The sequence below is a fragment of the Triplophysa dalaica genome, chromosome 23 (genome assembly GCF_015846415.1).
Source record: "Triplophysa dalaica isolate WHDGS20190420 chromosome 23, ASM1584641v1, whole genome shotgun sequence".
In the NCBI taxonomy this organism is placed as follows: domain Eukaryota; kingdom Metazoa; phylum Chordata; class Actinopteri; order Cypriniformes; family Nemacheilidae; genus Triplophysa; species Triplophysa dalaica.
The window spans coordinates 10,342,417-10,369,148 of NC_079564.1; the positions used below are offsets into that span (position 1 = coordinate 10,342,417).

Sequence of the window (26,732 nt, forward strand, 5' to 3'; positions counted from 1 at the left end):
AGCATCTTTGGGATGTGGTGGAACGGGAGCTTCGTGCATCCCACAAATCTCCATCAACTGCAAGATGCTATCCTATCAATATAGGCCAACATTTCTAAAGAATGCTTTCAGCACCTTGTTGAATCAATGCCACGTAGAATTAAGGCAGTTCTGAAGGCGAAAGGGGGTCAAACACAGTATTAGTATGGTGTTCCTAATAATCCTTTAGGTGAGTGTATTTTCTGGGTTCAGAGATTCTGTACTTTTCCCAAAAGTGCGTAACAGAGCCACCTGCTGTACAACAGTACAAACAGAGATTGCCGTAATAACTCGTCAATGGCGGGGAAGGAGATAAGGTAGTTCAAATGTGACATTTCCTCCTCGTACTGTCAAATAAAAAAGTTTTAAAACAGTGTTATGGCACTGCCAGTTTGCTCCGAATGGCATGAAAGACATGTCAAACATTGATTGATGTAGTTTTATTTCTTTACACAGTCTAATGAACTCCCATTACATATGAGGAAGAGTCCTCACTCCACGAGCAGAGTCACAACACCTCCAGATCTGGCAAAACTCAGTCCAAACATAAGATTATACCCATGCTCCAGGGTCAGAGATGCAACTCAGTCCAACCTAACAAATCCACTAAGGTGATTCACAGAGGATAAAAATCCATTTTCTAACAAAATTATGGTGATCACAGGAATAAATTGTTATAAGGTAACTATTTTTTGGAACACAATGTACATCACAGGACAGAAAAGGGTGGCATTTTTCACACTTCTTCACAATGGACCAAGCATGACATCTTTAAAGGCTGCATTTGATGTGCAGTTTGACAATCCTGATGAAAATGAGGTTAAGTATGTAAGTCGAACTACTCGTAGTCAGTAATGTTCCCAACAGAAAAGACAGCAAAGCGATTTGGTCGACCATAATAATACCTTGCAAAGTAAACGTACAGGTAAGACCCCTAACAACACCTTTCAAACACCTCAAACAGGTAACAGTGATTTTTGCTGGGTAGTTTACGTAAATGCACATTTCGTTCACTATTAATATGAGGCGGTTAAAGACCTGTTTGTATTTGTTTAATAAGCCACATTCATTTTGAATTTCAGTTGTTGTCTTGGCTGACAAATCGACACGGTTACAATACAGTACATCCCATAGAACAGACCGGTCTAATTCTTACTATGGCACAACCGTGACTAAGCTCCATCCGGTAAGGTCACTTTAGTCAGGAGGCAAATAAAACTTCATGTTGAAGCGCGGATCGGTTCCCCAACAGGCGGTTTGCATTAACAGGACATGATTTCACATCGGTCACATATCAGGGATGCGATACCGGAGGAACACCAAACCTTTGGTTCCAGCAACTGAGATGAAGGCACATTTTTAAGCACAAACTATGGACCACACATAAAAGAAAGAATTCCTCATCCTAAAGCGGCGGCTCTCAACTGGTAACTCGAAGAAACAAAAAGGTCTCGGTTCTGTTTAGATAGGGAAAGGTAGGAACAATTTTAAACGCAGACGACAGAATGCAACTTACCATGTACAGTAAAATGTGAACAGTTACAGCAAAATAAATACATTTGACAATGAAGGCGTAAACATTAGCTTGATGTTCTGTTGGCAATATGTCTAACCAAACTCTCTCAGTCACTTGGTATAAGTTATCAAAACTAACCAGATGCTGACATAGACAGGATGTGTGGCATGCCCTCATTCTCCAGAACCACACACAAAAAAAGAACAACCCCGACTACATTAAATAAGACATCTGATTCCTAAAACAAACCCAGTAGAGCCACTGTCCCAGATAACAAAATCTATTTTTTTGCCCCACATTGAGTTCCACAGCATGGTTCCACTGCAACAATAATATTTACCAAACTAAACTTTGCGATTTTTCCATACACTCCTCCGAAAATCCCCGTTCCTCGCCCCAGTCTGGCTTCAAACAGCCGGAGAAGTAATCATGGTTGTAGTGATGACCCGCTGGAGGACAGCCCAGAAGATCTTGAGTCCAAGTTGAAACAGAGACGTGCCCGTGGAGGCGTGCTGCTCCTCCATACACATTTATATGTAAAACTGGGCAGATAAGGATGCGTTTTCGTCAGGTTAATATATGACTGATGGTTCTGATAAGCAAACAGCTCGATGGGTTTCCATGTGAAATAAGTTCTTCCTTGAACTTGAGCTAACAATGGTTCATTCATGACGCATGACGACAATTCACTGACCCTAGAAGCTCATCTGGGAAAGTGACTATCAAGTTGAGCAGAGAAGGCGACCATCTGATTCATCACACGTCAAACTAAGTAGACTCGTAAAGACACACCTGTGAAGCCAACGACTGTAGAGAGCATTATTGAGATAACACTGACTCAGAGAAGCACCACTATGGTTTATCTACAGCCATGGCATTGTAATTTAAGGCTAATTTACCCCAAAATGAAAATTCTGTCATTTATACACCCTCATGTGGTTCAAATCCAAATGAAGATATTTTGAGAAATGTGGTTTTGCGTTCATACAATGGAAGTCAATGGGGACCAATGTTGTTTGGTTACCAACATTCTTCTTGTTCTGCAGAAGGAAGGAAGTCATACAGGTTTGAAATGACATAATGGTGAGAAAAAGATGACAGAATCTTCCTTTCTGGGTGAACTATCTCTTTAAGGCTCTTGGACAGGCTGTCATGCCCACCATGACTAATTACAGACAGTTTTCAAGATGCGTCAATAGATGTAAGACTTGTTGTCAAGGCAAACAGTAATATGTAGCACTAATTTCGATTGTCAGGGAAGTATAACTTCTGTTATTTCAACCCTCTTATATTCTCATCATGTTAAATTAGATTATATGCAATAACAGAACAATCTTGTTGCTTAAAGGGATAGTTCACCTAAAAATGTTAATTCTGTCACCATTTACTCATCCTCTTGCATTTCAAACATGAATACATTTTACTAGTCCACTAAACACAAAAGAAGATATTTGTTCTGGGGCACCATTGACTACCATAGTAGGAAACAAAACTACTATGGTAGTCAATGGTTATTATTCTAAATATCTTCTTTAGTGTTCAACAGTACAAAGAAGTGTATACAGATTTGAAACAACATGAGGTTGAGTAAATGAATTTTTCGGGTGAACTATACCTTGGTTTGAGTTTGGAAACAAACAAACACAAGATTTACTCTTTTTACCTGAATCTGAGTTCTGAACATCGTGACAAATCTATCGATAAGTACGTTTTGGTCACTCACTTTTATTGTTTGAGCATTTTGCAGAAAAAAATGATTCCTAATAAATATAGCAGAGTTTCAACTTCTGCGTGTTGTTCAGGCAATGCAGGCAGACACCGACAGTATGCGAGACCTTTAAAATGTCTTGAACAAACTTCTGCCGCCTGAACTTCACCAGCAGAAACTTAAAGGACAGTAAAAAAAGTGGGAAGAATTTTCAAAAACAAGCCAATGAAAAGAACATTAACAAAAAAGACCTAGTCTGTAATACATGTTGACATCAAAATACATTGCATCACCTATGATCTTAACATACTGTATTTGGATTTTTGGGCGTTTCCCACATTGAGTTTCCGAGCGAATAAACGGGAGTCCACTGTCTTTCTATCTCTGTACCTCCCTTTAATGGAATGCTTGATATTCCCAGTCTATCTGACCGTCTTGATGTGAAGTCTTTATTAACCGGTTTATTCCCCCGCTGGGATCAGGAGGCAGCGAGAGCCTTGATCAGGTACAGTTTGTCACCCTGTTCGCTGGTGAAGATGGGCGCCTTTTTGTAGTGTTCCACAAGCTCTTCCATTGTGCTGAACTTGCGCTGTCCGATGCAGTACAGGTTGTCCTTCATCTGGACTTTGAAATGCTTGTTTTTGGACTGAGCCTTCAGAGATATTGAAAAGTCATTGGGCTGGGAAGTAAATTGTAGGGAGACAAAAGACAGGAAGTGTTACTCTTGACACGAAATGAAATGCTGTCTACATAGGGTGCTCACTAGGTTCTGGAACGGAACTATTGCTTTCGCGATGTGACAAATAGAACCAAGACAATGACTTCACAGCTGCCCACTTTTAATAATATCACTTTTTTTCTTATTTGTTCACTAGAAAAAATAAACTACTGTAGTCGAGCGAAAAAATTGTACTTACAGATGACTCGCTATCCCGGATGAGAAAGTCTCCCTCGACGCCTCTCTGGTTGAGTGCAACCTCCGCCTGATGACGAGTCACCTTCCCGTAGTACCACTGCTTGCCAGCGAACCGCCCGCTGGCGGAAGGCTCAATGTAGTCACAGTCAGGTGTGGGCGGCCCGGCCATGCTGGCCGAGTTGTGGGACTCCTGCATCACAGTGACGTAGTTTTTTGGCACGAGTCCCATCTGACCGTCGGCTTTGCGACACTTCCACCACTCGGGGTCGTTCTCCGGTTTCTCCACAACATCCATCACCTCTCCCTTCTCAAAGTTCAGCTCTTCGTCATTGCCCGAGCTGAACGGGTAGAGCGCCTGTACCGTGTGCAGCACCCGATTGCCGTTCACACTGTAATCAACAGTGGCTAACTTCTCTGACAGCCCACCCGTGTCGTTGGACGCCGATCCGTCCGCGTCCTCCGTCACGTAGTTTGATGGGAACCAACCCGACTGGCCGTTGTAGCTCCCCCTCCACCAGCCATCGCTGCACTTTTCCATGACGATGACCCTCGTCCCCTTAACCAGCGATAGCTCATCCTCCCGCTCTGCATTGTAGCTGAATTTGACTAATGCGGGAAGGTTCAGGTCATACAGACGTTCGCTGTTGTCGGGGTAGAAGTCAGCGTCCGCGTTGGATGCCGTGTCCCGCATGCTTGTTTTCCGTTTCACCTTGCCGATTCCTGCATACAGAGAAATGCACTGTTATGACATTATATTGGCCAGTATTGAAATCACAATTATTCAACATGATTACGCATTGAATTTGGAAACAACGTGTATTTAGTAAAAAAAAACGAATAAATAAAAATATGACTTAATTTTAAATAAATATTTTAGCTTAAAAGTAACTAAACTAAATAAGTAAATAAATAAAAGTAAATTAACAAACCAAGAAATAAATAAATGTGTGTAAATACACACAAGTATAAAATATCAACAAGTATAAAAGTATAAAATCAACAAATTTGACATCAAACGAGTGCAGATATATGACATCTCTGAAAAGACTATATCAACACTTATTCCATTCTTGTTAAAGTTATCTGTGAAACTAAAGAGAACTGTAGTTTAATACAGGCATCAACAGGCAGTAAACGGTGAACTTGTCCAAACACATGTTACGGTGCAGTGATGCCTATGTTCCCACTGACAGGGCTCATTGCTTGAGCATGCCTTACAACTATGCCTTAAATACAATAATTGTCAATTTAGGAAACAGAATCATGTTTGCGATACATAATGCTATCTCAACGAGTACTGGCCCTCCATTCGCTCTCTAGTTCACTCCCAGCTCTAAGGTCTAGTTCAATTATTAATGCAAATGTCCTGGCGTCCCACAATGCACTGGAATGATCACCACACCCGTCCTCCTCCTCCATGGGGGAGGCGTGAGCTCGGGAGTGTTGGGGTTGATTCACAGAGGCTGTTGAGGGTCCCACCCTGTTCGACCGTGTTGGGTCAAGCCAAGTTTGTCTGGTTGGAGGATTAAAGGGGAATATCTGACCCCAGGGCCTTTTGACTATGTTGGCTGGACTGGTGAAATTTTTTGGTGAATAGTGTTATCATGAAAGAATGTCCACTTGGCCGAGTGTAACGGGCCAATCAAAACCTTCTAGGAATAAGAATCCTTTGTTCATACCTTACACAAAATGTACTACGGAGCTACATTATGATGGTATTATGGGTGTATTGTTAATACATGTGATATTCATAACTGTGGTGATTGATATCATGTTAAAAGGATAAAAAAAACATTCGGTCATCATTTCCAACCTGTATGACTTTCTTCTGCAGAACACAAAAGAAGATATTCTGAAGAACGTTGGTTATCAAATTGGTACCCATTGACTTGCATTGGTTTCGTGTCCATGCAATAGAAGTAAATGGGTATAGCCGTTGTTCGGTTACCAACGTTCTTCAAAATATCGTTCGTGTTCTGCAGAAGAAAGGAAACAATTAAACATGAATTTGACTGATATTTATCCATGTTAGTCGAAGAAAACAAACATGACAACCGAGAAACATTCTGGATACACTTTAACTCCAAAAGGAAATGACTCCGTTTACTTTACGCTTGCTGAGAGGTTAAAGGTTAACGGAGTGAGAACATAAAGCTCTTTCTGCTCCGAGCAAGATGTTTATCAAAACTCGGGACCAGTGGAATTTACACCGAGCTTCTGGTTGACTTCAACTATCTGCTTTGCATTACAAATGCATGAAATCCCAAAGCAAGATTATTTGCCTCTGGCTAAACCTCAGTCTGATTAAAGGACACTGAAATTTGCATGGTGAACGTGATCGGGGAGAGAACATGCTGTGTATCAGCAGTAGTAACTAGAGCATTTCGTACACTGTGTGTGGACGTGTTGGTGCCTGTCAACCCGGGGTGTGTGAACCCTTTGACGGCACAAGTTTAACTAGTCTACAAAAACTACCTATGAAGAAAAGAACGAATTTAGAGGTGTGAACGAAGGGTAAATTAAAGCAGAACTACAAAAGCGATTCAAACTTATTAAAACAGCCACTGATGTGGGACGTGTTAATGTGTAGATTGTGGTTGCTTTCTTGTACGTGATCTGACTGACTGATGTCGCTTCACGAGACAGGGAAGATGATAAAGACACTAAATTTTTGGATTAGCGAGTCTAAACACTCTCAACTCAAAAAACGAAATGATACTTAGGTTTTTACAAGACAGACTTTCAGTTCTTCTAAATGACTCTTTTTTTTAAACAGCAACTAAACCACTAGTTAGAATGACAACACAAACACGCACTTTGCACAAAAAAGTTTCTTCAAACATGGTGAATCCCTATATCAAGAATTTGTGAAGATCTGAAGATTGTGCCCCCTTGAAAGTGTCAAGTGAGACCGCATTGCAAAACTGCCAATCACAAAGCTGAGGTGTGTGTAGATGGTTGAAATCATTTTGCCTGTTTCAACATAAGTCAATGAGATATTTTACCAATACTTCCAGTTCCAAAATGTGATGATGGATGGGATACTGACAGAAACACACTGCACAGAGCTATGGTGTGTGTCTTGAAAACAGGGCATTTTGATAAGTGAATCTCTCTTTTTTTGTCGCTCTATTAGTGTGTAAGCTCAATCTCAACATAAACCTGCAGTCAACTACTAATATTTTAAAATTACAGAAATTCTGAAGCTCAGCATCCTCTTCATCCACACACAGAAATCCGCTTCCCTTCATTTTCATAGTCTTTCCTCCGCATGCAACATGAGCTAAGGTGGATTAGTTGTTTCCTCTGTTCTCTTTGTCTGTCCTATTGTTCTCAGATATAGCATTCAACTCCATTCAATCATCATGATGGGGGTTTTAAGAAAACAATGAGCCGAAAGATACAAACAAAGCCCTTTTGGTATGATGGTACTGTAGTGGTGGTATCAGATGTCAAAACCATAATACTATTAATTGAACTCTATGGCGCAATCTTGAAATCTTGGCGCATTCACTGCAGGATATGTTAAACGACTATCCTTGAAAGAGGGGGAAATACTGTGTTTAGCTAATGCATATAACGCTAACGTTAACATGTCCTGTTATTTCTGGGGTATTACAGTTTGTTTATCTAGCTATGAACTTGGCTTATTTAAATGTTCAATCTATTATCGTCTATCTACTGTATTATCTATTAACGTCTTCGTCTTCGAACTATCTGTTTATCCTCAGGCTCGGGCTCAAACTGGTAAGGTAAAATCCCCGCCATCTCTATCTATACATATCTATAATATCCAACCACCTGTAAACCGTAATCCAATAATGATGGTAGGCATTCCATTTGCGACATATGGTGAACGCGTTTGACCAATCACAACAGACTACACCATCTGACCAATCACATGACAATAGGCTAGTGGATAGGAGGGGAATAGATGGATGAATCGCGGAATGAATCATTTGAGAGTTAGTCAAGAAGTAATGCTTAATGCTTACGACATAATAGTGTTTTATACCTTCTATGTACAAAGTTTTTGTTGGCCACTCCATAAACCTAAGTTGGACCTTGAAAAATATATGTTACTTACTCTTTAAACCAAAATATTACAGATGCTCCGATATATCCAATAATTCGTATCAATCGATAAAAGCAATTTTTCACAATATCGGACGATAGTTTCAAAACAGCGGATGATCAGGGCCGATATGTCCGGTCAATCAAAAGACGACAGAAAATGCAATGAATTTGTTCTCTGAATATCGAAAATGAACACCACCAGTTTGATGTTCAATATTAAAGTCATTATAAGAAATAGCATTCAGATTGTTCAGGAAATATTAATTTAGTCCTCCGGATCGGTCTTGACAGATATCACTAAATAATCGAATATCAGTATCGGCGGAGAAATTTATAATAAGTGCATCTCCAAACAATAGTTTCTGTAAAATTCGTAGACAGTTAACATAAAGGTGCGACCAAAAGTTTACAAAATAGCGATGTTGTGCCAACGCTCGACAATAAAAATGTTTTGGGTTAATATAAACCCAGAAAGGTTTGAGGAAAAACTGAAAAGAGAAAAGAAAATCACTTCACTTGTAATCTGGTATGCTGAGCTCAGAGCGGAGTGGAAAACAAGACATTCTTTTAACTCGCGAAAGACAAGACATCAAAAGATCTGGAGCAGAAGCAACTGTAAACCACAGACCTTTCTTCAGCAGTCTCACTGTCTATGTGAAGACAACACACGCTCGCTTGATGTGCAAAAAAACAACAAAAGGTACCTTAAAATCCAACACAAACTAACAGGTGTGCACAATATTTCACCTTAAAATAAAATTACAATTGTAGATATATTTGTTTATTTTATATACGAAATTAAGCATATTTTATTACTAGGAAGACATTTTTTTCCCATATTGCTTCTGTAAAATACAATAAAAAAATCTATTACTATCCTACAGAAATCATTTTATCCTTATCAAATTAATACAACAAATACTACCCTGGTGCACACTTATAATTCAACTGTATATATCCTTTAAATTATTTTGAAATTGTAAAGTACATGTTTATTTCTAGTACAGATGAAAACAAACGTGGTGAAACAGCACTATTTTCTGACACTTTCTATGAGATTCACCCATTCACCCCAACTACCCTATTGTTATAAATAGCTTCAGTCGCAAATCTGTGCTTGTTTGGCTAAAGCTGAGCTGTCGAGAGCCCTTCACACTGCCAAATGGGGGTTACATTGCATCCACGTATGCCGCACGATCATGAACAGCCTCCAGAAAGCATCTATTATACTACGAGTGTGGGTGACAAGAAAAAAGGTGGGAGACTTGGTTTAAGGCCGTGTTTGTGCCATCCCACTTACAAAGCTGAGTTATCTAGTGGTGTTTTCCAAAGAGGAACATTTGCACAAGATTTATCAAAAATAAATGGCGGAGTGGGAAGTGGCGAAAAACAGACGGATGGGCTGACGCTGCAGTGAATCAACAGTCACGGTTTCCTCAGTTCCTCCCTCATGGGCTCCAAAGATCTGAGGAGAAATCTGTCTCAAATTAGAGCACTTCCTCTGTGAGCGTAAGCCTGGACGACAGGAAGAGAGAGAAACGGTGAGTGGAGTAAAGCGAGAGGATGCAGAAAGCTTTTACCACCTCTCAGGACACGTCTCTTAGGGTATGATCTAATGAATTAAAGAAACCGTAAACATTTCAAAGATGAACCGTTTACAGTGACAACTAACAGTCAATATCCAAACAGGACAGTAAAGCTACACAAAAGTAGTAAATAGAACTGTTTGAGATTCAATCCAAGGAAAATTCAGCATCTCTAATGTCAAAGACTGGGAAAGGCATCTTCACATAGCATACATTTAAATAAACTTTAAAGTTTAGGAGTGTTCGACACACAAAGATTTGATATGATATTGTTTACAGTGTCCTAAACAAATGTAATAAGATTACAGCGACAAACACTTTGTTTATCCACACTATACAAAAAGGAGTTAATAAAGCAAAAAATGTAAATAAACAGGCCAGCTGAGGTTTAACTTCCAGTAGTTTTTTTGACCAATGAGAATTTATGGTGGGAAGAGCTGCACATAGTAATAAAGATCTCAACAAAATTGAATGTCATGTTATGACAAAAAACTTCGGCTCTACATCTACATAATAATTGTATTAAAAAAGTAACTTAAACTTCAAAACAGCGCTGTTACTATCCATTTTTTTCAGGAATAGGCTTTTTACGCTTAGTTTACCCCTCTCCCAGCCATTCTTGGCCAGCGATTAAAAGTATACTCACAGATATTCACAGACTCACTTTCGAATTTTTTCGTGACATTTAAAATCTGTTTGGTTTAGACACTTATCTGTCATACCGTTTAAATAACCTTTCTTTTGTTTCTCCTACTTTAATGCGATCATTTGACTGATTATTCGGATCATTTTGAGTTGGACGAGATCTGCTGTTTGTGTTCATTGATTTGAGTTACGAGCAAGTGCCCCTCAGGAGAAACTATTTACTTTCCTTTTCATTTAATGGTGGAAAATATTTGTGTTTGACTGATCTTGTGAATTGTGTTTCCACCCATAATTCTTGCATTTCTTTTTAAAAACTCCAAACGATGTTTACGTTCATTTGTGTATGGGTTTCAAAAAACTAGAACTTTATATGTAATGGGTGTTTTTTTATCTTATTTTTTATATACTGGTTGACAGGCCAAATCCTGTCTGGTGCCCAAACTAGTTTAAGTTCTTACAAGCACTAGGGCGCGCCAACATTACACCATGATTATCATGGACAAAAGATTAAAAAATTTTATGAACAAATAATGCTAGCTTGCTAGATACTCTTTAAATGTTTCATTTTGTGTTTTCTCATTTATGCAACAAACCGTTCCTAAATTTCGAATGTAAGGATTAAAGAGAGTTTGTAACCATTGCTTCTCTTAAGGCTGAATTCAAATCAAATTTAAATAGGTGCTGAATTGTTTACAATATTATTATACGTGTGTAAAATTAACACAGTATCAATAATCATGGTTTATATGATGGTTATTGTCAATCCCGTTATATTGTGACTAGGGATGCACAGAGACCTTTTTTTAAAGACGGAGTATGAGTACTGATACTTTATATTTTCTGGTACTCGGCATTACCGATGCCTGTATAGCTTATTACGAACAAATCCACATCAAACACGTTATAAAAAAATAAATCATTCTATTTGCTTGTGACAAACTTTAAAAGCACACATTTCAGTCCGTTCTATCAGTTGCTTCACATTAGGCCTTTGAAAACATGACAGCAAATCTAATATAGGAACCAGCGGCTGTGTAAAGTAATAATGTCCTCCCGCCAGCAGCTCTCAGAAAAGAGATATGAGCTTCATCAATCATCTCAGTCAGTAAAGATGACACAATGCTTTCAGTGTTTCGCCAGAGAGAGCTGACGTCGCCCACTAATATGAGGAAACCCCTACGACAGCAGACCCCCCCACACCCTCAAACCAGAGAAAAACAAGAGAAGAACAAACTATTAAAGGAGGATTGTGTTGGGGAAGAAAATTCCAGCTGAGTGTAACAGGAGAGCTTATGTGCACAAGAAATACTAGAATTCTTTACACTGTGATGATTGCAGTGTGTGTGTGTGTGTGTGTGTGTGTGTGTGAAGTGCAATTACAGGCTTTTCAAAGCTCTGCCCGCCCAGCTGCTCGACTAACAGTGGAAAAAAAGACTTCCCAAGCCAAGTTTCAAGATTTCCAAGCACTTTGGTACTTTTGTTCGGTTTCAAAAAAAAATAGAGAAAAACTGAAGTGAGAAAACAAAGCATAGACAGTGTGTGTGTGTGTGTGTGTTTGCGAGTGTGGGGTGGGGGTTTACAGACAAACTCTCACTCAGCTCGGACGGAGAAAAGCTATTCAAACTTTCCTAATCCCATAACTAAAAACTTTCTTTCAGCAAAACCCTTCAGCATTTACTTTCACCATTTTTTCACACAGAAATATGAAGAAAAGCGGCTAAACTCACGGAAGAACTGTTTCAAGAGATTGGCCATATCCATTTTGGGCTCCCCCGGCAACTCGGCACTTCCCTCTGCAGCTGTGCAGCTATTCCATGTGAAACACCCACCCGCGAGTCAACTGCTCCCTGCCTGAACAATAATCAAGCTGGCTGACCATGTGACCAGTGTGAGCCAATCAGAGTTAATCCCTCCTATAGTGCGAGTGACCCCCACCCCTCACTCACCCATTTACACATAGCTTACTCATGGCGCCTATGGTGACTAAGTAGGCAACACTGACTGCCAATATCTGCCTGCTTTGCCTGTTTTCTTCTTTCATTGACAATAGCCTGGAAACAGGAACCCAAAAAAACCTTCCAGGGCCACGTTTTTTCATCACATTTCTGATGGTAGTACCTTAGTATTTTTTTCAAATGCAGTTATGAGGAATCGTGGGATTTTTTTATATCTTTCCATTACTATACGAGATTACAACCGTTTCATGTTACAACTACTGTACTTTTTGTAAGGCCGATAAGATTACGTTAATAAGCAAGTCATATAGATGGTTTCATCTTGACAACATAAATGAAAGTTACCATGCACATGCACTTTTGTGACCCTCGACTGAATTTCCACTACTTATTCAAAACCAATAGAGTGCTTGTAGATTATTTCTGATAACAATCAAAAGAAACTGTGAAGAACCGTTACTTGGCTAAACTTGTCTCACCAATATTTTTACGGTTTCTTTAAATGCGACAGAACTACCCGACCCATTCAACAAATTGTTTATTTAATAAAGTATACATACAACAAAATTCAACAAATCTGGTATTAATACAATTATTATAAAGTAATAAATCATTCTAATTAATATGAACATAAAATAAAATAAAATGGACAAACACAAACCAGAAGTTAACTTAGACGCGGGCGTGTCCGATGACATGGTGCTATACACTACTGAGTAAATGAAATAATTTTATTTTTGGTTGAACTTTTAATTTTTAATTTGCTTTTCCATAATAATACATTTTTAATTTTAGCTTAACGACACCAATATCTTAAGTTTGGTCGGATACCAGTTTCTTAGCATTTCTATATTGCTAATAAACCGATACTGAAACGACAAATAAAGGTTTCGAATAAAAAAAACAAGAGGTTTCAATAACCTGAATTAGGGGTGACCATGAATAGTCGAAGATTCGATGCTTCGATAGGAGGAGCCTGATTCAATAACCAATCTTACAGTCGTGTTCTGCAATTTAGATCATGGCATTTTGGTTATGTGGGCAGTGGCATAGCACTGTGTCGCCAATAATATTATTTATGATGTTAAGAAATGGGGCATTTTTGTGTTGGATACTGAAACCCCGGCTCATATGAGCGATGTCTGGCTTTGACCCAGCACAGGAATGCATCTCTCCGCGTCTTCTGGGCCGTGAGACTGGTAAAGAGAAGTAGCACGTTCCGCATGCACCCGCAGATGAATGTGTACACAGCTACATTTTTTTTTTACTATCAGTCGAAACTGCTCTACAGCACGCGTTTGTGAATACATTATCTCTTTCTGCAAAGAAGTAAAAACACGACGAGATGTTTGATCTGTGAGAGCAGCCGTAGTGCTTCAAAAGGGAGGGGTGGAGTGAGCCGTTGATTACAATTTCCAATCTCATCGCTAGGTGCGTAAAATCCCCACATTGCTCCTTTAATGTAAAAAAATTGACCAAAATAAAAAATTCACACCTTATCCATGTTAATGAGTCAAAGATGAAAAAAGGGTTTAACCATATAAACAATAAGTGCGACACTGCTTTAAAATGTTGTTGTTAAACAAAATGAAAACGTTTTCTGTTCCATTCAATTGCATTTTTGTTTTTATGAGCAAAAATAAAAAAACTTTTCCCTGATTAACAGAAGTTCCCCCTAAAACTGTTATTCAATGTAACAATCATGTCAGGCATATTTACAACAAAAATCTATTTATGATATATAAAAAGACTTATTACTTTCACTCCAAATGCTATTTAGTTGTAATTTTACTTTTTTTTTAATTGTCACTTTCCTAGAATCTAATATCCTCCCTTAGAGATGGGAATTGATGGGAAATCTCGCAACCAGCATTTATATACAAGCTGCCCTCTTAGACCCACGTTTTAAGAGCTTGTCATTCCTTGCACTGACTAACGAGAAGAAACATACTCCACAGTGTCTGATCTGGCAGAAAGTTTATCCACAGAAGCTGCGCAATATAGGGATCATGACAACATTAGTACTACAGTTTACAGAGCAGGGTGAGCCTTGCACCAACCAGCTCACTTCTCCCCAACAATGTGGTGAAGCTGTTTCTGACGCGTAATGTAAAAAAACAATTGGATGGAAAAATAGTGACTGCAAGTTAGCTTAATGTCCCATTTTCGGAGTGTTTCTGTTTGCTATCAGTTTTTTATTTTTATTTATTCTATTTCATATAATATAGAGGTTGATTTTATTCTTTTATTCTTTAACTTCAGACTGATATTTATATTCGTTGTTTCTGGTCAAGACTCATCCGTCGGCTTTATATGGCTGATTGCGCTAATTTGTTCCATTTGATTTGTATTTGATTTGTTAAAATTATTTGCTTCATGTTTTGTTTAAAATATATTTGTTCTAAACCATTTAAGCAAAGAACTTAAAGGCTTTTAAATTTTTTGCGTTGTTTTGTACAACAACGTATTTGTTTGTAGCCTGTTCTTTTTCATTATAAGTTTTGGTTTTTGCTGCGTTTATTCCTTATTTGTTTTCGTAGAAGGGGTGCTGCAATGATGTGTCATGCATTATGACTTCTTTACAATGTTAAACGTGCAGTCTTCTCATGCTTAACATGTTCAACTTGTCAAAAAAACAAGAATTGAAAAATTGAACATATAAAACTGTTTTGCAACAATTTTCTTAGCATCGTATTGGACAATTCTCCTGGAAAAGCACGCGGCACGCCCAAAGAGCAGGAGCATTCACAGACGTCACTGTCACTTGTGTTCAGGAGAGAGAGCATATGTTCGCAAAGTTCAGGTGTTTGTTTGTTCACTGCATCTGGGTGATGAATGTTATATAAATGGTGAATATAATGCCGGCTTTGGAGATCTTTTGAAACTTATATATGGAGCTGTCCCAGCGCTAAAAGATGCCGGACATGAACCGCATGCGGTGAGTGAAACTGATGTCTTTGAATTGTTGACAATGTGATTTAGTTTAGCCTCCCCCTCCCCCCGCACGCGCCGTATGATTTGGGAAGTAATTGTACAGCTGTATCTATCTTTTAGAAATGTAATCAAACTAAATTCTCTTCAAACAGACGACTTATGCAATACTACTCTATAGGTACTTAAGATTAATATGAGATTGCCATAAACCCTGCGTGTTAGGGCCGCTTTAATTTCCTTGTTCAATAATTTTCAGTTAAGTGTTTTGCTATTCATTTCTTTTGTTTGCCTTGCTTTGCAAAAAGTTGACTTTCCATACAACTGTTTTTTTCTTTTATTATTTCTTTTATTTGTACTTTTTACTCTTTTTCTACTTAATATTTTATTTTGTACTAATATTTTAAAGAGTTGCCTTTTGTGGTATGTTTACTCATTTATTTGTTTTATTTATTTTTTCCCTTTAAAAAATAACACATTTTCCAGTTTATTTTAATCAAAATGGTGTTTTATGTTTATTGTTATTTTGCTGCCAAGTTCATTCGGCATGTAAATGATGTTATAGTTTGTATTTTTGTTAATAAATTATTTAAACGTACAGGCAGCCTACTTGCTGTTTTTCCAACACATGTTTATAACTTTTTTCGGTGTTACTGCGGCTCATTAACGTCTACGTTTAAGCACTTAATTTATATTTTAAACACTTTATTATTATGGTTTAGCATTATATGTACTATAATTTGATGGGGACATCTTAACGTCACTTTTTGCCATCCTATATACACTGACAAATAGAACTCTTGAAGTGTTTAAGAAGTAATTTATGAATTATAAATAAAAATAATGCAGTAAAAAGCATTATGCTTTATATTCTGTGTTGTATGTACTTAATGGCCTATATGCTGTGATCAAATTTAGGTCACACAGTTTTCGCAGTGTTTATCTGTTGTGGTTCATCTAGTTTCCGAACTTGTTCTCCACAGCTCAGATAAAATGTCAGGTACAGAAATTTGCAAAATTAAGAAAGCGTCATGTGTTTTGTAGCTGTATCTTATCATTAGCTGCAACGAAGCATCATACACATCTTTCCGATGTCCAAAATAATAGGAGAATATGTTCAATTTGAAAATTCAACACTTTAAGGCAATTTAGCAAATACATAGGCTAGTACAATATCTAACACTTAGGGGGTAATAATCACATGAATATGAATTGGGTGTGCTAACTTGGAAAGCAATCTTTATCTAAAGATTTAATTCAACTTTTTGATCTTTGTGATTATTCATGTTAGTGTGTCTTTCATTATATGTTTTCCCAACCCAGTTTATTTTATATAAATGTAATAAAGTTTCTCTGTTTCGAGATTCCCACACCTTCAGGAAAAAACACCACAAGATTACAGTAATTTAAAATTTAAAGAGAAATTGTACTTGTCCTGTATGCATCAAACAGAAAAAATCCCTAAAATACATCTAATATGTAATGGCTGAAAACCCTGAATTTAAGAGATTAAATAGGTCACTTTTTGAAAATGTGAAAGCATATAAAGTAAAGTAAAATACTTAATCGGTTATAATTGATGAGGCTAATGAACCACACACATGAATGAAAGCTAAAATTGGAGGGGAGGTTCCTGGGAATCATTTAAATTATAATCTAATCTGCAAACCGAGAAATATGGAAAAGGAGGCTTTGCCTAATAAAAAAGTAAAATTATACATATGCATATTTTGTCTAACAGTGTTTCTGCATGTTGTTTGTCATTTGCAAAAATGCAATGACATTTTTGTGTTTGAACTCATTTGTGCTTCATAAAATATATAAATATTTTAATAAACCTATAAACTATATCTTTTGAAAGTTTTGAAAGTAATTCTACCCCAAGAAATATTTACTGGATTAAAATGTTTAAAAACGACCCCCATTTACCCCACACCATAGACTAAGCCTTGAGATCTTTGCAATGACACTTTTAACATTAAACAGAGGCTGATAAACTGCTTCAATGACTATACGAATGTCCAGTATAACTGATGCTTTGCCAAAAACCTTTTGGACTAGACCAGCATATATTTAACTCAGACTGACCTCGTTGACAAGCATTTCCAAGTGACTGTGCTCAATGGCTCAAAGGTCCTGTATGTCCTTAGGTGTGTTAAGCACGTGGTCTAGCCTGGACAGGACAACGATGAACTAATCTTTCAAATCTTCCTTCTCTTCTGACACTACCCCTCACATTCCAGTCACAAACACTTCCTTTAATGAACATCTGAAATCCTTAAAGACATTTGAGACAAAACATGGAGAGAGCTAATACCCTGCATCAGTCCTTCCTAGTTGAAGAGTTTTTCTGTTCTCCATGAATATTTTGACAATATTATAAAGTGCAAATTTAAAATATATATTTGATAAAAATATAAATAGCAGTTTGCAAAAATAAAACATATTTCCCTCATAACCATCATCTGCAAAGTTTTAGATTTGAAATTCTCATACTATGTTTTACCTAATAATTCTGAAGTACTACTTTCTTGACAGTAATGCGGTAAATGCGAACTATTACGGTAAAAAGTACTATGAATAAAGGTAGTACAACTACTACCAGCTTAACATATAAACAAAAACTGAATGTACAATAATGAGATATATAATATACTGTATATACTTACTATAATGACAACGGGATGGGAGTCTGCCCTATTAAAATATAATCACAATGTTTTTTTGGTTTAATATTTTAGGGTGAATTATAAAGCAGGAAATAAAAAAAATGCCACAATAAATAAAACAGAAGGTCGGTCTTAGTCGAAACAGTTATCTTACAGTCCTTGCTTTTAGTATATATGCAAACCAAACCAAACGCAAAAAGCAACAAACAAAACATAAGTGCACAAACCTTGCATATAAAGAATATTTACCATACCTGATATGCAATAGCAATGAACTGAAGATATGTGATTACGGTTACAATTGTAACAAGCAGTAGGACCTAGTTCTCACATGCAGGTAACTCAAGCTAAATAACATTATCTTCCTGTGTATCGCATCACAAAGCATGACTGTGGTCAAAAGCAGATCTTCTAAGGAAATGACAATGCCCTACATATTAAACCGCACATATTACCCAATTAGAAACATATTTAACATAGCTATGCTTAAACAGAAGTGAGACTGCATATTTGCCCACAAACAATTTGGCTTTTTAGTGTGACCAGAACAAGTAGGACCATAATAGTAACTTGTAACTAAGCTATATAAGAAATCATACAGCAGTTTGGTGGAAGGAACAATGGCACATTATCGATCACGATCAGTCACTAAACTGTATATCATACTAATCTATTAAATATTATCTTGGAGATGACCAAAACCAAAACATGTTGCAGATCAAGAACCAATGAAGTTTGCATAGTTTCCTTCCTCCTTCACCATATATTGTGTTGAGCGTGCTGCGCTTCCTGTTGCTTGCAAGCAAGTCAGACATCGCATCTATCAAAAATACATCAAGATTTGGACAAGCATCATTCTGATGTCTTCTAAACTCAAATCTTATGCCTTCAGATTGTAAGGAGTTCCCAATATTCATATGCTACTAATGCAATGTATTAACCACATCATTCATCCTCAGTTTCCAAAACAAGTCACACGTTTTTTGGGACCTTTACAGACCCTGAGAACTAGAGATTACTACAATACAATGCACTGCTTAACTGTTTATAATAACTGTAAATCAATTAACACTATCAGTTTAAATAGCAACTTATTTGCTGTTTAGCACATCTATAGCAGAAGAGAAACATATGAAGCGCATTTGATGCAATATAAAAATACAAAAGCATCGAGAGATAAAAGATCATAACCATAAATGTCCCCAAGTGTGCATATGTACAGCTCTGTTGTGTTTACAACTTGAGTAAATTAGAAGTTATGTCTTTACCTAAAGTGTCTTTGAGGTTCTTGACAATCGAGGCTTTTCTGGCACTGTTCTTCCTCTCTACATAGTTAGATGGCACAAAGCCCGTCTTGTTGGTTGCGTTGCGAACCCGCCACCAGGACTTGGAGTCGTCTAGAAGCCAGAGACGTTCGTTCTTCTTAATGTCCAGCTCTTGGTCCTGCTGGGCCATATAATCAAACTTGGCGATGACAATCACCTCTTCCGTCATCTTGGATTTGACTCGACACTGCAGAGGACATAAATTCATTGGAAGTTACACAGTGGAACAGGCTTTTCTTGAGCAAATGACCTTTTTTGATACATAAAGTCTCTCCAATGTCCAATTTCAAGATCAAATTGGTCTTTTGGAAAACCAACAGAAGGTCTTCAACTGAACGGTCCTAACATATTCTGACGTGCGCATAGAGACACAGCATCCTGATGTTGAACTGTATAACTAATGATACATGATAAACCTAACATGACAAGTCTGTATAACAACAACTACAAATCTGATACCAAACAAGTAAAATAAGGACTATGGATGTGACCAGGTTGCATTCTCAAGAAAAGAGCAATACAGACTGACCCAAAGGGCACAGGATAACAAACCTGTCAAAATGAATAACCATCTTCGTTCACCTTCTCCAGAACATATTCAAAACAAAACATAAGTGACCTACTTTCAAAATATAATATAAGAACAGATTTAGGATACAGTGTGTTTGACAATATGAATAAGTTAAAAATACATATTTCATGAAATTGTATTTACATAAAGAAAAAGATCACATTTACTTTCAAATGGCAAGTTATCGATAAGCAGCAGACCCCACACTATTAGTAACTTAAAGGGATAGTTCAGCCCAAAATAAGAATTTAGTCAGCACTTATTCACTGTCCTGCAATTCAAATCATGAATATGACTATGTGGAACACAAAAGAAGATATTTTGTGAAATGTCCCAGTGGTTTTGTGTTCATACAATGGAAGTCAGTGGGGGGCAGTGTCGTTTGGTTAACAACATTCTTCAAAATATCTTCTTTTGTGTCCTGCAGAAGAAAGAAACTCAGGTTTGTGATGACATGAGGATGAATAAAAATAATTCACTAACTAAACAAAGAACTCCTCAAATTGCTTAGAAAACATCAAATGCAGATGGAAACATACATCCTTCACTTCAATTGTCCAGAGGAGAGCTGCTAAATAGATAATGTGTTACATTCATCAAACCCTACGGACATCATTTTGCAAGTACAGTGTGAGCGGTGTACCTGGTCTCGTGAATGCTTAAAATATAAAGTGGCTGACAAGCAAGAAACTGACTGCAGTGACAAGTCCCGTCATTTACACTGCTGGTTAAATAACACAAGCTGTCAAACTCAAGCAACCTCCAGCAATCTCCAAGCAACTCCAGGAAAACTGCTCAGAACATAATAGCAACTGCTTAGCAACCACACATCAAAGCCTTAGGAAACACCTAGACCACTTCAGGAATATAAATACATAGTATGGTTATTGCCTAGCAACCTGTTACAAGATCAGAACACTGCATAGCAACCAATCAGAAAATCCTGCAAATTATGCATTGTACATTTTCAGATGTCAAGTTAAAGTTCGCTCTAATGAATGTTTTGATTTAGTTACTACATCAAATATTCTGCACAAAAAAAATGGAAGTGCTTACCTGTGATGCATCAAAGCTGTGGAAATCTGAGTTGAGATGCCCTAAGGTTGACCTGAAAAAAAAAAATTAAAGGTTTATTTTAACTTCAATATTTATTTATTAAAGCCTAAAAAACATGGAAACACACCAAAATGACCAAAGGGAGAAACAAAGAAACGCATCTCCCGCTTAAGTCGTCTGGCATGTAACACAGGCGACGGTGATATTGGGCACGCCCTCAAAAACACGTAGAGAATGTGCTACTGTTTACCTGCCAAAGACAATCATCTTCCCAGCGATTGTGTGTCATTTTGCTAAATAAATATCAGATGAAGATGACCATTGTTTTAGGCCTCAACGAGACGCCTGCCAAAAGAAAGTTTATAGTCAAATGATCTCTGTACAGTCAAAGGGGGAGATCACTTCCTCTAGAATGATAGCCAACGATTGTCTATTGTCCAAATGTCAGGAAGATTGGGAGGGAAGAGCCAGATCCAGAAGTAGGGTGCAAAACAGTGAAAGCAGGACATGCCGATGCAATTGAACTGCATAACAGCGGATACGGAGTGTGTGGGTAAAATAAACAAAGAGATTTTTAAAAAGGGCATCTGTTCTTCTCCATCTATGTATCTATGCCGTCTTCAGATGTCCATTCAAGCGGAAAATGAATATTACTAAAAAATTTTATTTAGTAAAAAATACTTTAGGAGCAATAAAAGCACAGACGACAAAATCTGGATGAGGCTGTCATATTCATGGATTAAGGTTCTCGCCCACAAATATGAATTTTGAATACTTTTCATGGGCTGATATTTGTCAGTCATGATTTAACATCTGATTTAATGCCTTTGATTGCTTCTCCAGGCTTCTCAAGGACTAAAGATCTACCAATACATAGTATTCCAGAAAATTTTCCCGATATTTAATCAATTTCCCATCATCGGGTATCTGTTTACTAATATCGGATTCACCGATAAGCTCTGCCATCTTGTGGCCGTTTAGAGAATTGCATACAGGACCGTCACAGAGACACAACAGCGTGCACAGTAGGTAATGTATACTCACTTGCTTTATTAATAAACTTATATTTTACATGAGAGAAATTAATACACAAATGAGATGTTACATTTAATGCCTGATATGTAGTTAATTCGCTAATAGAGACAAATATAGGGCTAACTTTACATGAATTAAATGAAACAGCCATGAATTAGTTCCCGTTAGGAATAAAAGAGCTGAATTTAATGACATTTGTTGTCTATGCTCATCATTCATTTTGCTGTTAACTCACCGGGGTTGATGCTCAGGAAGTTTTAGCATAGCCACAGAATGTAGCTAACATCCAACAAAATTAACGTGTTTAAAACACCCCCAAAGTTATAATTTATTGGACTATATAACCATTATTTCACTAATAAACAGTTAAATAAATGTGGAATTAATTATTTATTATCTCCATAAGCAATAGCAGTTTGAATGTAAAGTTAGTAATTGCATACATAAACAGTGCTTTGAATACTTGGCGTCACATTTTGTAATATTTTATTCCTTTTGTGATAGTGACTGTATCGGTGATCGATTAACTAGAAGATAAACGGCCCTTCCGCTTCATCTCTCTTTCCTGACCTGTTTGATGCGAGTTGACGCACGTCCGCTGTCCCATGTTAGCATGCGCTCTCTTTCTGGATGAGCTCTGTGTGTCTACCAATGAGTGTGGTGCAGTGTTTGTGTTTCAGATCCCTTCATTTCTTTTTTAATTGGTTAGAATTATTTATTTTTTATTTGTCACTTTAGTAACAGTGCACTTTATGTTCACTCTTTCAGACCCCTCTATTTATTGCAGTATAGATGCAAATTATTTGCTTTATATGCAGGAGGAGTGATTGTTCTAAATAAAATAGTTTTTTTCAATTGTGTTGTAATCAGTGTGTCGAAAACAAAAATATATAAGTAAATAAACATCTGTTCTGCATATCGGGCATCGGGCACAAAAACATGCAAATAATCGGTACCTGTTTTTATCTGATCGGTCAATCACTATCAAGGACCCACAAGAACCCAAAGAGTTCTGGTTAGGTATCGTTTGAATTTAATTAATTCCTATTTCAACACTACTTATCAATTCCAATTCTTATCAATTCCCAGGTTCTTGCTATATACAGTACACATAGCAACCATGTTTTATTTGATTTATTACAAATTATACCATAGTTTAACTAGTAAAAATATGGTTAATTTTGAGGGCTTTTATTGAGATATCAGCAGATCACAAGTTAACACGTGCACATTTCTGAAAATACATCTATGCAAACAGGAATTACTTAGAGGAAATTGTATTTGTATCCGATCCCTATTCGTTTCGATTCCAAATTAGAATTGATTTTCGATTCCAAACCTTAGTTTTTGGCTAAATTCTGATCATCCAAAAACAGCCAAATACTTAACCGGGCGAATATATCCATCTATAACTGAGTACAAAGTAGCACTGGGCAAAATGACCAAAAATTTAAATAACTGTGTTTTCCAGACTTATACCGGTTTCCTGGTACATGGCGGTATTTTTTAGTCAAATTTTCTACTGATTGAGAGAGGAAATAGTGCTGTTAATTGACTCAAAATGCCCTTTTATACTGTCATGGTGACAGTGACAGTATCCCCTATCATAACTGAAAAGTAAAAAAAAAACATCTTTAACCACTGAATAGCATGCAAAGGTAACTTGCATACATAATATTTAAGCAATTAATTAAAGCAATTTTGAGAACAGTGCTCAAAATCAACATTTTTTACTTGGAAGCACTGGTGCTCTCAACTTCATGAGTTAGGAACATCCATCCAGAAATAAATAGTTGAATACAAAATCAGAAGAGCTTTTTTTCAGAAGAGCACAATAGTAACAATTGTACCATTGAAACATGCATGTGATGTCTGTTGTGTTTAACATAGTCGCAATGGCTTCATGGTCAAATCATATTTTTAATCATAAAACAAAGGCTTAAATCGCATTATGCTGTCAATCCTTCTTACTGACCCTTATTTCTCACCATGGCAAATAGAGAAACAGTTCAAACTAAAAGCACGTCTTATGATATGCTTATATCGAGCAGATAAGAGGGGAACGATTGTTTTTTGAAAATGTTTGTTTGTGAGTATATTTAATATAACGTAATGAGAACTTGCAATTGTTACACTTGTGCTGCTATTCAGCCGTGAGGTGCGCGCTCCATTGCTAAGGAAAGGAAACATTTTTTAAGCGCGAGACGCACGCAGCATGCAAATGCCTCTGTTTAGGGCATTTATATAGAAAAATTATGATAAAGTAGTGCCGCGGCATACAAAGACACATTCTATGTGAATGGCTGGTCACAGTGTAACAGTGAAAAGGGACCCCACTGAAACAGTGTTGGGCTGCGCCGCTTTCCACACATTTTTTAAGCGACATACACTGGTAATGCGGTATATAAAAAAAAATCATATTATAATAAAAATACACATCGGTATTCGGTATGGACTGGTATTTCGTCCAGCCCTCTACAAAGGGTGTCTTTTAAGGATGCATCCTAATTGTCATATAACCTCATAAGTGACTGACCTTGAACCCTCTTCATGGGCAGCATCCCTGCATCACAATACAAAGAAATAATAATATAATAATATATATAATAATAACAAAATGAGCAAAATAAATAATGATAACCCACTGAAAACCATTCAAATGGTTAAATTTCATTTGACATTTTTATTTGTCTGGGCTGATAAATTAGCCTGCGTAGCAAACAAAGTCTGTCATGTGGAATTAGAAATTTCAAATCATCAGCAGCTTCACTCATTGGATTAATGAACGTCGGGAGGTAAAGTTAACAACAGTGTCCAGAGCCAGACAGAGAAACACTCCCTTAATCCAGCAGACAATGCCAACAGCCTGTTAACTCCCACTGCATAGCTGGAGCTCACGGCCAGAAAACAAAATGAGCGGAACAATCGTAAATCACACACTAATCTACCAGATCCTCCATCTCTGTACCAACAGTCTTTTGATCACTGTTATTCCTCAGATAACCTTTCTTCTGTCATGTGTCCATGTCTTAAAAAATAACATGCAACAATCATGTTGACATGTTCAAAAGCTCAATAAAACCTGCATTCGGAGGAGTAACTATTATGCTATGTAGGGATACACCGAATGTTCGGCCACCTAAAATGTTCAGCCGACAATAGCAAAAATATTTTTTTACGAATGAAAGCCTCTTTAGCGGTCGGTAACTTTACTTCACACGGAAGCCGGCTGTCAGACATTAGCCCCGCCGCTTGCAACATCCTTTGACATACATTCAGTGGTCGCGTGCACACAGTTCCCTGTACTAAACAACTTTTCAAAGTATGTTCTGTGCATCCCGGCCACAAGTGCACCTTCTGAGAGAACAGTCAGCTTTGTGGGCAGAGTTTGGAGGAGAGACGTGAACTGATATGGTTGTCAGTCAGCATATGGACGATTTGTCTGGCCTACTATATTTGTATATATAAATATATATATATGTTTGCTGAAACTAAAGAACACCAAGCAAAATCCATTATTTCCATTAGCCTATACAATTTTCTCCAAAATCAGATTAAAAAACAATTTCAAAACAGTTTTTATGTTATCAACGTATTTTCCATTTCTAAGATTTATCGCAACACGGTTCACTGCAATGCATTTAAAGGGATAGTTCACCCAAAAATTAAAATTCTGTTATGAATTACTTACTTTCTAGTTTTTCCAAAACTGTACTTTGTTTGGTTGAACGCAGAGAAAGATATTTGGAAGAATGCGTATAACCAAACAGTTCTTGGCCACCACTGAATACCATAGTAAGAAAAATGACAATTGTGGTCAAAACTGACCCAAAACATTCTTCAAAGTATCTTCTGTGTTTAACAGAAAAACTTTTCCTACTATGGTAGTCTTATATCTATCTCTGTGTTTATCATAAAGAAAATTATACAGATTTGGAATAATTCAAAGGTAAGTAAATGATGACATAATATTTGGGTGACTGTCCCTTTAAAAATACATTGTTTATGATGCAAAATGTGAATTCTCAGATATTAAAAAGGATAAGTACACAAATCATTGTACTAAACACAGTCCCTAATGCACATTTTTTTTTCAAAGGCCAACTGTCTAGTTTATGCCTCAGCAATGAACTGTTATTTGCTCATTACTACAATATGTCAAAATTTGATTACATTTGGGAAATGGAGATTTATAAGAAACAATGAACGCTAGATGAGTCATATTTAGTTTACTTGTCACAAAAATTGCCACTAAATAAGACACAAGATGCAACAGTTGTGTAACTTATGAATGGGGGAAATGTAATGCTCAATAAGGCTGTGCAAGCAACGGAAGTCCCGCCTACCAGTAAAAAGAGCCAATCATCAATCACTAAAGACTGATGACTTTGTATAGTGATTTGAGGCACTTGCCAGTCTATGCACACGCAAAAAGCTGGAACAACATGGAAAAGGGTGTTTTTAAGAGTAATTTAAGCTTAAAGGGATCGTTCACGCAAAAATGAAAGTTGTTAACTGAAACAGCACTGGCACCCATTCACTTTTCAATGATAGCGTATGGACACAAAACCGCTGAAAGTGAATGGGGGACATTTAGTAACAATCTTCAAAATATCTTTTGTGATCTGCAGATGAAAGAAAGTCATATATATTTGAAATGACAAGAGGGAGAGTAAATGTAAACAGATTTTTTATGCTTGGATGAACTTTCACTTTAAAGTCCC

General features: G+C 37.2%; 1 protein-coding gene across 2 annotated transcripts in view; it reads right to left on the reverse strand.

Annotated features, from left to right (window-relative positions):
- Positions 1-443: 443 nt before the first annotated feature.
- The window catches only part of nck1b (NCK adaptor protein 1b), a 38,518-nt gene continuing 12,229 nt past the window's right edge, over positions 444-26,732 (reverse strand). The window contains exons 2-5 of one of the 2 annotated variants that reach the window (XM_056738528.1): positions 20,974-21,025; positions 19,290-19,533; positions 4,160-4,878; positions 444-3,921 (exon numbers count right to left, since the gene is read on the reverse strand). In XM_056738528.1, the coding sequence (XP_056594506.1) occupies positions 3,721-3,921; positions 4,160-4,878; positions 19,290-19,515 (1,146 nt within the window). In that variant the 5' untranslated portion in view covers positions 19,516-19,533; positions 20,974-21,025 and the 3' untranslated portion in view covers positions 444-3,720. Of the gene's footprint in view, positions 3,922-4,159; positions 4,879-12,193; positions 12,321-19,289; positions 19,534-20,973; positions 21,026-26,732 lie in introns of those variants that run through there. The other variant, XM_056738529.1, reaches the window with a different exon arrangement.